A 12,929-nucleotide genomic window follows, 5' to 3' on the forward strand; every position below is an offset into this window, starting at 1 on the left:
CAACTACAAGCTGTAGAATGTACATTTAGGTTATGAGGTCTTTGTACTTCAGTATTTCCATTATATGCAAATGATTTCACTTAAAAACACAGTTTATTGTAGCTGTGACTTTGAAGTAAAAACGGTGCCTACTTGAGGTTCTTGTCACATTTCAGAGTTGTTATCAGTCCCGTCTAAACTCCTGAGATGGTTTAATTTAAATGTTTTGAGGTACAAAGAGGTCTAACTCTGTAATGTTTGCTTTTTTGTGGAATATTAGAGAATAATCCAAAAACTAAATCCAGATTTGAGCATCCGACCTTTGTTTTTTTCCTTCTTTTCTGCTCCATTAATCGCCCGACGACCCCTCAGATTTATCTTGTGACCCTTTGGAGGAGCCTGACTTCTAGGTTGGGAACTCGAACTATATATAGAATAGTTCAAACACGCTCCACCTCAAGAAGCTATGACGCTGATGTATGAGCATTATTAATGCATTATTACATTTCTTCTTTTACTCCCGATATATTTTGAGACGGTTATTTTGGTCACTGCCTCGGCCTCCAGTTAGTCACACGGTGCGACTCCCTCTGAGGGTGGAGCTGCTGTTTACATTTTTCTCTGCACATTCCAAGTCAACACCTTGAAACTGTAAGACAAAGCCAGTGTTACTGCGCTGCTATCAGCCTGAGATACACCTGCTGCACAGATGTTTCCTTCTTCCTCCTTCTCTCACTCGTCATCCTCTTCCTTCTCTTTTTCTTTGCATTTCTGTTCGATTCACATTAACGCTCTGCAGCAGAGCTCAGATCTGAGTATTTATAATACAGGTTATAACACAGTGGAGCACACACACTACCTTCCTTCTGACTCAGTAAATGAAAATAAATAAATTTCTTGTAGTTTGAATGATGTGTTTCATGTTTGCTTGCTAAGATTTGACTCAGTTGTGACTCCAAGAAGGACTATGCTTTATGACTCAAATGAGTTTTAAATGTACTGCCCCCATCAACAGCAGCACATTTTTAAGGTGGAGTACTTTAGTTGAGTGAGTGCAGGAACTAGGGCTGCAAAATAATGACCATTTTCATTTTCATCAATTATTCAAACATTAAATATTTTTCTTGACTAATCATTTGGTCTTTAAAATGGAAGAAAATATAGAAAAATGTCCATCACAAGGCCAAAGTGACACTTGCAAATTGCTTCTTTTTGTCAGCCCAAAACCCAAAAATATTTAGTTTATAATTATAGAAAATAAGACAAATGAGCAAATCCTCACATTTAAGGAGCTGAAACCAGAAAATCTTCTCATTAAGAATAACAAAAGTGATTAAATCATTATCAAATAGTGTTTGTCAATCAACTAATTGTATTAGTGACACAATCAGATGCATTACACTATTTGGGTGAGACAGCTATAATAAACTGTATGCAGAGAGAAACTCTGCAAAGGATCATTCATTTAATTCACAATTATCATTCCTAAAAGCTCCGCATTGACTGGAGTGTTTTGTTAAACTAAACCCGTCTAAACAAAAAAGTGATGAGCGAAGAGCAGCACGATCTTCCTCCTACACACCGGGGAATGCTGCTCGGCCAGGACGTCAGAGAGCGGCTCAACCGGCTTAACCGGCCGCCATGCAAACATCCTTTCACATACTTACTAATTACACGCCGGATATAGACAGCTGCCTGTCACGTTCATTTTTAGATATTTGCGCATGGTGTCACCCGTACCCAGTTTGACGAGCACCTCCCTCTCCAGGTCGGTGACCTGCTTCATGGCCTCCTCCAGGGAGCAGCTGAGCCTCATCTTGGGCCTGAGCAGCTCCAGGGTGTCGCTGATCATGTAATCGATGTCGATGGGGAACGGGTGGTCCTTGGTCCAAACGTCAGTGGTCTTCTTCCACCAGATGTACCGCTGCAGACACACACACACAAAAAAAATGATATTTACTGAACCTTTATTTGACCAGAAAGCCAGAATGTTCCTGGCAATTGAACAGAAATATGCAGCGTATAGATATTGTCTAGTAGTTTGCCTTTATTTCACAGATGGTAAAGACTGAATAATGTTAATAAGCACTTTTAAAAACACACAAAACCAGCCGTACCTGGAAGTAGATGAGGAAACAGTCCAGCTTCCTCTTGCTGGAGCCGCGGTCGAAGTACTGGCCGCAGGTGTCGAGCAAGGTGCACACCAGGCGGATGCGGAACAGGTGCTCTGGGGGGTCCAGCGAGCTGGGGTTGCCGTCCTGATTGATCCCGAAGGAGATGAAGGAGAAGAGCGTGCGGAAAATTACAGCCGACTCCACCATGCGGTAGTTGTAGAGCTCGCCCAGGAACTTGGCGCTGCTGATCCGCCGCTGGTTGAACTTGGGCTGGTTGACCTGCGGACAGACAGCGGTGGAAGGAGTTAGATGCTACACTTGAGCAAAAGTAGCGAGACAGTATTTAGTGGGTTTAAGAAACAGTAATGGACATTTTAGCAATTTTATAGACAAGACTTTTAATCATTTGTTCAAGAAAGTCTCCAGATTAACTGTGAATTGAAATAATCTAGTGTCACTGGAGATTTACAATATAGTTTATAATGAGTTATACTGGTTCAAAAATAACAGGAAAGCAACATGAGCCCTGATTGGTTGAACTGATCAGTCGGGGGCAGTTAGGAGGCAGAGGTGACAATGTTAAGCATTGTTTCTGCACGTTGCTTCTCTGCTGAGTTTGAAGTGTTACAAAACCACTTCAGCTCAGGATTCTTACGTGTCCTGCAACATGTACCTCCTTCACACGACTGACAGTAACTACAGTCAACTGTGCAGTACGTCAATCAAGATTAGCAACTGTTTTTTATCTCTCTTCCAGTCCTCTTACTGTAGCTCACCACTCATTGTCTATTGTCAGTAAGTATTACTACATCATTTTATCAGCCCATGGTTCCAGTCATACGTTTTCCTTTCTCTCTTTACCTCCATGCCCAGCCGGATGTCCTCCAGCACTCCGTCCACCACATGAATCCCTACGTCCTCCTGGTAGGCCACCAGCCCAGCCAGCAGGTTGGCCACGCAGTGGATGCTGTTGTACTTGACGTTCCAGATGTTGACCATGCAGCAGATCAGGTAGCTCTTGACCTCGGGGTCCTGCCAGGGCAGCTTGCGCATCTGCCTCAGCACCTTCTCGGTGGTGACCTTGGACAGGTCCTTGTAGAGCAGCTTGCGGATGTACTCCTGCAGCGGCGGCCTCTTCTTCTTCACCGTCTTCTCCACGGGCGGGGGGTTGCAGTAGTAGTAGGCGTTCTCCACCATCGTCACGTAGCGGGCGTCCAGATGTTGAGCCTGCTTTTTACGCATCATTTGCTCCTGTAACGCAGACAGGATTCAGCTGTTTACATTAAGACAACAACTGAAACTGAACTTTTAAAATGTCCGTTCAGTGTTACTGTTAAATATAGACTGACTGATGCTGGATGTTTGTTCTCCTCAACAATCACAATGTGTGTCCCTGCCATTACGTTCCAACAGTTTCCCTATTAGCTCTATATCGCTTTAACCCAGTCGATCTACGCTGATGATGATGATGATGATGATGTGTACTAACCAGCAAGACGCTGGTACGCAGGTGAGAGTCGGGGGATCTGAAGAGGAAGCGGCCGCAGGTCTCCAGCAGTGTGCAGGCCATCTCGATATGGTGATGGGTGAAATCAGACAGCAGCATCTGTTGGGCAACAAACACACGTTAAATACTATTTATGCCCCTCACCCACCTGTTATAGTTTCAGGTTATTAAAATCTACTAGTGCTTTCTGTTATGACAGAAGATAATCCCTCAAATATTTCTCTTTATTATCTCATAAACCTCATAAGAAAGTACAATGTTCCTCTCTAATAACACTAAACAAGCAGCAGCTGTCAGTCAGCCTGTATGCAGGTTTCCCTCCGTTAATGGTGGTGGAGTTTGGGGCTATACAGTCAGGGCTTTAAAAACTACCTGTATGCTGTGCATATTATTCTTGCAAGTCTTTACTTTTTTTTACTATTTTTACTTACAGCTAATCTCCTAAACAGATGCTAGAATAAAACATCAATCCAAGATAAGCCAGTAAAGTCAGTGCAACATTACCGCTTGCACTTACCTCTTATCATAAAGTGTCAGGTTTCCAGGTGTTACATTATCAAATATAGAAAGGAAGTCTGTACTCAAATTGTGAGGCAACATAAACTAAAAGCTTATCTTCTAATCTACAGTCAAATGTAAATCCCTGGGATTGAGTTCCAGGTTTGTGTGCATTATATCAGGAAACCAAACAGACTTTTCCTGTTAAAACATTCACATGGATCAGCTCGGAGACAACGACACCTCTCTCGCCCACCTTCAGACAGTGAAGTGTGTCCGTCTTTGAGAACATCTTGAACTTGGCGAGTTCCCCGATGAATCTGACGGTTTTATTTTTCGTCTCGATGTTGATCTGGTCCTTCTTCCGAATCTACAGCACAAACATCAGTACGACAAAATTATAAAAAAAAAGAGATGTAATTCATTCATCTGCAGAAAATACGCTAAAAGTATGGGACACGCTTTGATTTAAAAACAAAAAACAGAGACAAAATAAAGAACAAGAATCACCAGGAGCTAACTGTGTATGTGTCTGTTCATGCCACAAGTATACATGTCGTCAAACCCAAATTGGTTTTACCGAACAACAACAGAAGACCTACATGAAACCTGAAGTCTCCCTTCAGCATGGAGCACAGGTCCTCAGCCACGTCTGACATGCAGGGGTGAAGAGTTGCCACCAGGCGAGAGTAGAAGGGCAGAAGATCCAACCTGAAAGAGGAGACACAGTCAGTTGTCTCATCTTCAACACATTAATTGTGGTGACAGCACCCTCTGGTGGTGTGTGACGGTGTTAGACGAGGCTGGGATTATTCTATATTTTCCTTAGTGTCAATATATCCCATTAATCACTGCAGTTTATTTTGACTCAATCCCACATACACCTTCCTCCTACCTCACATAAATACTCACTAGAGCACCAAATGTGGATTAATCCGCCACTGAAAATAGTCCCCAACAAATGCACTAAAAACTACAGTACTCAGCTGTTTTAGTAAATTACTCAGAAATATATATATAATATTATATATAAGAGCCACAGACTGTAGTCAGAAAGTATTGTGTAGACAGAATAATAGAGTTTGTCGACAATAATAAAAATGTAGACTGTTGCCAGCTTTACACTGTGTCTACACAGGCGGTGCAGTTAAAGCAACATGTTAGCAGAGCAGCAGCTTCAGCTCTCCATCTGTGTCTACACAGGATGCATTCACACTATTGACTTTACACTGAAGTTACACGCCTTAAGTGTGACAACAGACTTGAAGCACGCATATAAGCGGGTTGCTGTTACACAGGTAACGTTACGCAGCCGGTGTAAGCTGAGACGCCTCCTGCGTAGACGAACCTTTACACTTCAAGTTAAAAAACTACTTTTACCCATTTGAAGACAGTTCTGCTGTAAACACAGAGCAACATAACCGTTCAGAGCTGTGTCTGTGTCCACTGGATGAATGTAAATCCGATATTCACTCTCTTTTAACTCTGTTTTTGGCCTCTATCAACTCCTAAGGGAAATATTTAGCTCTTTAGCTGCTAAATGCTCCATTAAGTTCACCAGCTAGTCTCTAACTTTGTCTGCTCTTTGGTTCTGGGCAGGTAGTGTACAGAAGATTTATCAAAACAAAGAACTAAAACGGGGAGCACTGCAGTGTCAGGTGATCCATTGTTAATATGATATAAAATGTGAATTGATACCTCTGCCTGGGGACAGTGAAAAGGGCTCGAACAAGCTTCCTCCTGTTCGATTTGGTGTTCATGTTCATGCAGAAGTCCATGGCGGCCTGCAGGAGTCAACACATCGCTTATAAAGGTAAAGTTCTTTACTTCTCAGCAACCTGCCATGCTCCTTATTTGTAATCATCTAGCAGGTGGAAACATGCCTAAATCATATCAAGTCAAAAACACAAAGCCAGGCGAATGTAGTCCTTCTTGTTTGTTTCTCATCACCTTGTCTATGAGGTCTCTGTTGACGCAGTTGGGGAGCTGCTGAATGAAGGCGTCCACGATTAGCTTCAAGTGGGACCCTGTGTTGGCCTCTTCATCCTCTTGTTCTGCACGTACAAAAATCAAAGGTTTAATACGATTTACTTCAAATAAAACCGCAGAAAAACACAGTAAAGAGTTTACAGACAATGAAGAAGCTCAAAGAGTTATAACAGAATAACAGAAACAGAATAAATGTAAGAACTGAACCGTCTCTAGAACGAATTCCAGCTCAGTACTTTGCTCTTTCCAACAATACAAATGCACCTTGTTCTTAATTCATTAATTCATATGGAAGTAGTAGTTTAAGTATTAGTAAAATATTTATATAGCTTATTATATCGATATTAGGGCTGCACAATACGGTAAAAAAATTCATATTGCGATTGCAAGTCACAATTAGTGGAAATGGTCATTTTTGCATCACAATTATAAGTTTATAATTGTGATGATGTGACTTTTGTTGGGGTCTGTATTTTATATTATTTAACATGTTATTCGACTATTAAATGAGTTATTGATAATAAACACTTAAATCAGTTCTCTCTCTGGAGGATAACATATTCATGTTGTTAGTTAAAATGTCCATGTTTAAATCAATGTGAAAAAATCAATAAAAATGTTTAAAAAAAAAAAAAAAAAATCAGTTTTCTCTCCCTTATGTATTTTTTTTTAATTTTTTTTTCGCAAAACAACCTTAATATTATGTCAGTACTGTCAAAAGAAAAACAATTCAAAAGAAAAACAATTTCAAAGAAAAACAATTTCAAAGAAAAACAAGTGGTGACATTCTAGAATTCTGTGAGGTCACGCGTTCTTGCGCTTTACGACGCAGCGTTCCGGAACTCTAACGAGAGTTAACGGTAAAACGTCGTCCAGCTCAGTTGTATTACTGTCGAGTAGGAAAAACCGCGAGTCTTTACGGATACACTTTCACATTGCGAGTCATCAGACAGCAGCGTTTTCAGAAAGACATCATCAGAGACGTCACAGATGGAGCAACTGAGAGCCCAACATCTAAACACGGACCTCTGTTCCATCTTTCAGGGAGAGATCAAGGTCATGTCCCAAGAAATCGAGGCCCTTCAGCTGGAGAATCGGCAGCTTAAAAGTAAAAACAGCGCTCTGATCTCGGCTGAAAAGAAGAACCAGGAGGCCGCGCTCCTCCAAAATGAGGAGCTGAAGAATAAGCTTCAGGAAATTGAAGCCAACAAGGAGGCCTGCCCCTTCACGGTGGAGGAACTTCTTCAGCAGCTCCGCGAGGAAAAAGAGAGGCATGAAACTGAAAAGCAGATGCTCCTCGTGGAGCTCACCATGGCCACAGGAGAGCTGGAGGATCTAAACCAGCAGCTCAGGACTGAACAAAGCTTGAGGATGCAGGCGGAGACAGAAAAGCTGGAGGCTGTGGATATCGCCGACACTCTCATCCTCAAACTGGAACAACTGCAGAAGGTGTCAGAAGCTGAGAACCAGCTGCTTTCGGCGGAGCTCAAATCTGAGAAATCCCAAAAGGATCTTCTTCACTGTGAGATCCTGGAGCTGCACCAAGTACTCCAACAAGAAATGGGCTCAAGGGACCAGGCGGAGACTGCAACCCTCAACAACTTTGAACGGGAGGAGGCCATTTGTGAGGAGTTCAACCAAGAGCTGCGCACAGAAAAGAACTTGAGGGAAGAGGCTGAGAAGAGCAAAATGGAGGGCATTAACATCGCCAGAGCACTCTACCAAAGGCTGGAAGAGGCCAGAACGCTCACTTACGAGCTTTTGGCTAAAAGCCAGCTGCTCACTGACCGGCTGAAAGAACAAGAAAAGAAGCACGAGACTCTCACTGAAGACATCGCGGAGCTCACTCGGACGCTGGACGTGGAAATGGCTTTGAGGATCCAATCAGAGGAGCTTGAACTGGAAGCTATTGAGGTCATAGAGGCTCTCCAAAAGAAGATTCAAAAGCTCAGAAAGAGATCTTCTGCCAGGACGAGGTCTTCCTCCGCAAGTCAGTTAGTTTCAGAAGCTGAAGGAGAACAGCAGCTGACCACTGAGCGCTAATCGGCCTAACAAACATGGACACATATGAACATTCCTTCTAAAAAACTATATATGTATATATGTAATGTAATATAAAATAATATAATATCATGTAATATAGTGTAATATAATATGATATAATAAATAAATAAATAACTATCTGCTCTGTTTTATTTTTGTAGTGAAGTATCAGAATCTGTAAATTAGTTAGGATGCAGCTAAACGTATAAAATGTTACATTTCAGTAATAAAAGGTGTAAAAATGGCTAACCCTTATATATTTTGTTATAAGTTGTGTACTTGCTATAACTTAAGGGTAACATGGCAGAGTGAGAGGAAGTCAGCAAACTTTAATTTGTGCATCCTGGAGATGTTATTAATTATTCATGACAGTTCGGCTCAACTCTTAAAAGGCAAAACTACATTCAGGAGAGCATCTGTCAACAGTTACGGGTCACAAAGTCATGTCTCCACGGCTATCTGCTTTCAAGTCACAAGTCAAGTCGCAAGTCTACAGCTCTGGTCAGAGGGACCCTCTTCTTTCTGTTAAAAAGGTACTAAAGTATCAGTTCTTGTCTTTAAACAATCATCAGGTGTTCAGATCGTCATCATACGATATACTACATGTGGTGTGTGACAGGGAACAATATCAAAAACATATTTTGCCGCTGAATTTTAAAAAAATAAGACATGTAACCTGCTTCTCTTAGAGTGTATACGCATAGAAGACATAAAACTGGGACTCTCGTGTTATTTTTTGCTTAATTTATGCTGTTGAAAGTAAAAAAAATATACGGTAGGGAGGGCTGATTATTATTATTCTGATTACTTTTAGGCTGACCTGACATGAGAAGAATCTGTACAACAATTTAAAATTGGTTCATTCTGCGTTTTGTGGTTTATTAAGTTTATTTCCTTCACACACAGAGGTCTAAAGGAAAACAAGAGGTGCATCTAATCTAATATAGTTTATGAAACAGATCACATTTAAGCACGGAGGCTCGTGTTCACCTTGCTCATCCAGCAGCTTTTTGGCCAGTTCTTCGTTTTCTGCCTCGTCCACTCCCTCCAGTTCAAGAGGTTCGTCTGCGATGTCCAGAGCCTCGAGCTCCAGCTCCAGTTCCTCTGTGGTGCTGGCAGCCTCCCTCGCCTCTCTGCCATCTGAACCAGAAAGCAACGGCAACACGGTCAGAATAAAACTCTGTGAATCTCCTTCTTCACCCGTCTGTGGATTTATTAAACATACCTTTGGCGTCGTCCTTGTCTTTGCCCTGGCCGCTCTTCTCGTTGTCCTTGAAGAGGATGGCAGGGACGAAGGCCTTCAGGTCCACCAAGTTCTCATAGAAGTTACGAGCGTCCTCGTCTTCCCAGATCCCTCCCTCCAGGTCGTACTCTCCAGGCTTACCAGGGGTGAAGATATCAATGCCGGGGCCGTGCTCTGAGGAGGGAGAAACCATCGTTATACATACAAAAGGATAAAAGACGCATCTTAGATTTTTAATTGACTATAATTGTGGAAAAGAAAGGCCACACACCCTCCTGCACAGTCTTGTCCTGCGGCAGCTCTGGCATGTTTTCATCGAGCAGATCAGCCAGGGACTGAGTGTTGGCCAGCAGCTTCTGGTAGGAAGTGGCAAACTCTTCGTACTGCTTGTGCCTGTCTTCACTCAGCTCCCCTTTGGAATGTAGGATACGCCTGAAGAGGAGAAAGCGCACAGAGGTTTTATTATAGGGAACAACGATAAGACCACTTTTCTTTATGGGGGGGGGGGGGGGGGGGGGGGTCTGACCTGTTCTGCCTCTCGGTGTTCTGCAGCTCCCGGTGGTCCTTCTTCAGGTGTTTGGTGAGCGATGTGAAATACTCCCGGAGGAGGTTCTGGAAGGGCTGCTGTTTCTCCGTGCTGATTATCTCGCTCGGGGGGAAGCTCAAGCCGAACTTCTCGGCGGCCAGCTTCACCTTGCGGGGCACCAGACCGGCGATGTCATCCCCGCAGTGCTTACAGAAGCTGATCACCACTGACACGTGAGTGTGCGTCTCCCGGTCGGTCCCGATAATGTTCTTCAGCTGCTCGTAAATGAGCGAAAGGCCCTCTTTGTCCGTGAAGAGGCCGACGATGGTGAGCTCGGCGATGAAGCGCAGGTCTGTGCGCAGCTTGCTCACGTTGGGCGCCTTTTCCTCCTTCCTCGCTTCGAAGTGCTTCTTCCACGCCTGTAAGAGCAACGGAGCAAACTCGGCGTACCGCTGGTGGAAGAGGGAGCACAGGTGGACCGCGCAGCCCACGTCGGAGATCTTCAGCTTGGCCTCCACGACGGAGCTCACGGCCTCGCCGATGTACTTGCTGAGGTTGAGCGAGCCAAAGTCGTTGGAGAGCGAGTCTCGCTGCTGTTCGGTGAGCGTACGCAGCTTCTTGACAAAGGCAGTGTTCTTTTTAAGGCTGGAGTCCAGTCGGCTGAAGAAGGCCTCTTCGGGCCGACCCTCCTGGGCGTTCTGGTTCTTGCTGCGGAGCTCCTTCCTGCACTGGTGGCGCTCCCAGGCCTCCTGGTGCAGCTGGTGCCCCTCCTCCTTCTCCCTGCAGAGATTAGGTAAAAATGGATGAAACCAAAAGCATTCATGGCACATTACTGGTACGCTGGCCTTTAACTGTGACCAGACTTTTTATGTTTTCACGCCAGTCTTGTCGCATACGGTTATTTTTCAGAATAAGTTCAATTCACACGTGACTTGTTCTACACACAACTCTAAAAATACAGGTTTTCGTTCCACAGGTGACTGCAGAAAGTGTCCGATTTGAAACTCTAATGCCGAACTATCCGCCAGCGGCTCCCGTTGGCGCGGTTACCGTGGAAACGGACAAACCTCGGTACCGACAAAAACTCCCAAATGTGACGATTGATTTAAATGCAAACTGCATCAATCGGGCTTTGAGGGATTGTTAGTTCAGCATCACTTACTTCAGGAGAGCCGCCTCCTCCTCGCGTTGTCTTCTGGCCTCCTCCTCCTGCTGCTTCCTCTCCTCCTCCTCCTGCTGCCTCTTCTCCTCCTCCTCCTTCTTCTTCTGCTCCTCCTCCTCCTTCTGTTTTTCCTCCTCCTTCTTCCTGCGCTCCTTTTCCTCCTTCTTCTTCTTCTCCTCCTCCAGGCGCTTCCTCTTCTCCTCCTTGCCGCCGTCCTTCTTCCCGCTCATTTTGGCCTCGTCCTTCGCCTTGTCCCGGGCGGACGCCGGTCTCCTCTCGCCATCCCGGTCCTTCTCTTTCTCCTTGCTGGCGAAGGAGCAAACGTCTTTCTCGTCCATGTTCACTGAGCGCTTGCGTTCAGCAGGCATACTGTGGAAAGACAGCACAAACAGGTTGTTTTAAACATTTAAAGTATTACCTGAATCCTTAAAGACTCTTTGAACCACCTGTGCGAATAAATATTCAGCCTGTTGCACAATAGAAAACACTTTAAACAACTTTTTCCCCCAATTTTCAGCTGTTTTTCCTAATCCAAACAAAGACGCCGGCCGGAAAACTCAGTTTTATCGACGCTGGTTTATCTACGGACGCTTCTTTGCATTTTACTAACACATATATATAAATTCATACAAAATAATACAAGATTTTCCTTCAAAAAAAAGGACATAAATCAACATCAGTTACGAGGTAACGCAGCAGCAGCTTCAGAAATGGGTGGAAAATCTTTTAGAGCAGCAGAAAAAACACTTTTAATCTGAAAAAAACATGCAAAAGGAGTCATTTATTTCAAACTGGGGCTTTTTTTAAAATGTGTATTTTTTTTTTTGTATTCTGCAGTCTCAACTCTTTGATTAACTTCTATATAAACAACATTTTTACATCACATTTAAAACAACAAAGCGACGAGGCTCCGTTCTTCCCACTAGCTACGTAACACCAGACATTAACCGTCTCCAGGAGAAAGTGTAAAGCAAAATAAACTACAATTCAGACTGCAGGTTATAAATCATTACAAGTGTGACACACAAACACACGCAGCGGCGAACACCGTCCATTAGCCACCTAGCACAGCAGAACAGCCTCGTTTGGCTTTTAACAGCCACACGAATGACAAAGCGGCTCAATCCCAGCCTTAAAAGAAGCCAGCCGGACTCCCAAACCCGTAAAAAAAGCGGTGAAGTTTCCAAAACGGAGCACAAACTCACGATATTGACGTTAGCGTTAGCACGGCTGGCGCGTTTTCAGCGAGGCCACTGGGAAACAAAACGTAAACAAACGTCGTGACAGCGTCCAGCGAGCAGTCAGCGGGCGTTTAATCGTCGCAGTGGGAGGTGGTGGTAACGTACTGCGGGAATCCCGGTTCGGCGGTGGTGGTTTTCGCGTGAATTTCGGTGTAAAATCAAAAGATTTACCTGCTAATTGTAGCAAAACAAACATCGGTCATTAGCGTTGGTTTCCGTGTGAACCGCGGAAGGACCCTCTCGCGTCGAGTCCACAAATCGTGCCTTGCTGAAAATAATATTGTTACTGTTACAATTCTTTTATATGTGTTTTTCATACAGACTGGCGTGTTTGAATTCGGTAGTTTAACGTTAGTGTGTTATAATTGAACGCCTACGTTGCTTTATAAGTTGTGTCACACCGACAGGCAATGCTTAGGGCGACTACTCGTGTAACAGTTCGCCTGTGACAGCTGAAGTTTATTTATTTATTTTTGATTGATCGATTTATTCGGTACGACGGAGTATTAAGGCCATACTAATGAAAATATATTATTTTTTTGGAAATTACGAGAATAAAGTTGTAATAATATGAGAATAAAGTCGTAATGTTACGAGAATAATGTCGTAATGTTACGAGAATAAAGT

General features: G+C 43.6%; 1 protein-coding gene across 2 annotated transcripts in view; it reads right to left on the bottom strand.

Moving 5' to 3' along the window:
* upf2 (UPF2 regulator of nonsense mediated mRNA decay) overlaps window positions 1–12,541 on the bottom strand; it is a 19,436-nt gene extending 6,895 nt beyond the window's left edge. The window contains exons 1-14 of one of the 2 annotated variants that reach the window (XM_035679696.1): window positions 12,474–12,541; window positions 11,062–11,430; window positions 9,900–10,679; window positions 9,645–9,805; window positions 9,356–9,547; window positions 9,121–9,270; window positions 6,049–6,152; window positions 5,797–5,882; window positions 4,701–4,809; window positions 4,355–4,468; window positions 3,583–3,699; window positions 2,955–3,344; window positions 2,097–2,372; window positions 1,720–1,903 (exon numbers count right to left, since the gene is read on the bottom strand). In XM_035679696.1, the coding sequence (XP_035535589.1) occupies window positions 1,720–1,903; window positions 2,097–2,372; window positions 2,955–3,344; window positions 3,583–3,699; window positions 4,355–4,468; window positions 4,701–4,809; window positions 5,797–5,882; window positions 6,049–6,152; window positions 9,121–9,270; window positions 9,356–9,547; window positions 9,645–9,805; window positions 9,900–10,679; window positions 11,062–11,430; window positions 12,474–12,505 (3,064 nt within the window). In that variant the 5' untranslated portion in view covers window positions 12,506–12,541. Of the gene's footprint in view, window positions 1–1,719; window positions 1,904–2,096; window positions 2,373–2,954; window positions 3,345–3,582; window positions 3,700–4,354; window positions 4,469–4,700; window positions 4,810–5,796; window positions 5,883–6,048; window positions 6,153–9,120; window positions 9,271–9,355; window positions 9,548–9,644; window positions 9,806–9,899; window positions 10,680–11,061; window positions 11,431–12,266; window positions 12,425–12,473 lie in introns of those variants that run through there. The other variant, XM_035679704.1, reaches the window with a different exon arrangement.
* Between the last annotated feature and the right edge of the window lie 388 nt (window positions 12,542–12,929).

The sequence above is a fragment of the Morone saxatilis genome, unplaced genomic scaffold (assembly GCF_004916995.1).
Source record: "Morone saxatilis isolate NCDOM2014 unplaced genomic scaffold, NCSU_SB_2.0 Contig10, whole genome shotgun sequence".
Classification (NCBI taxonomy): domain Eukaryota; kingdom Metazoa; phylum Chordata; class Actinopteri; family Moronidae; genus Morone; species Morone saxatilis.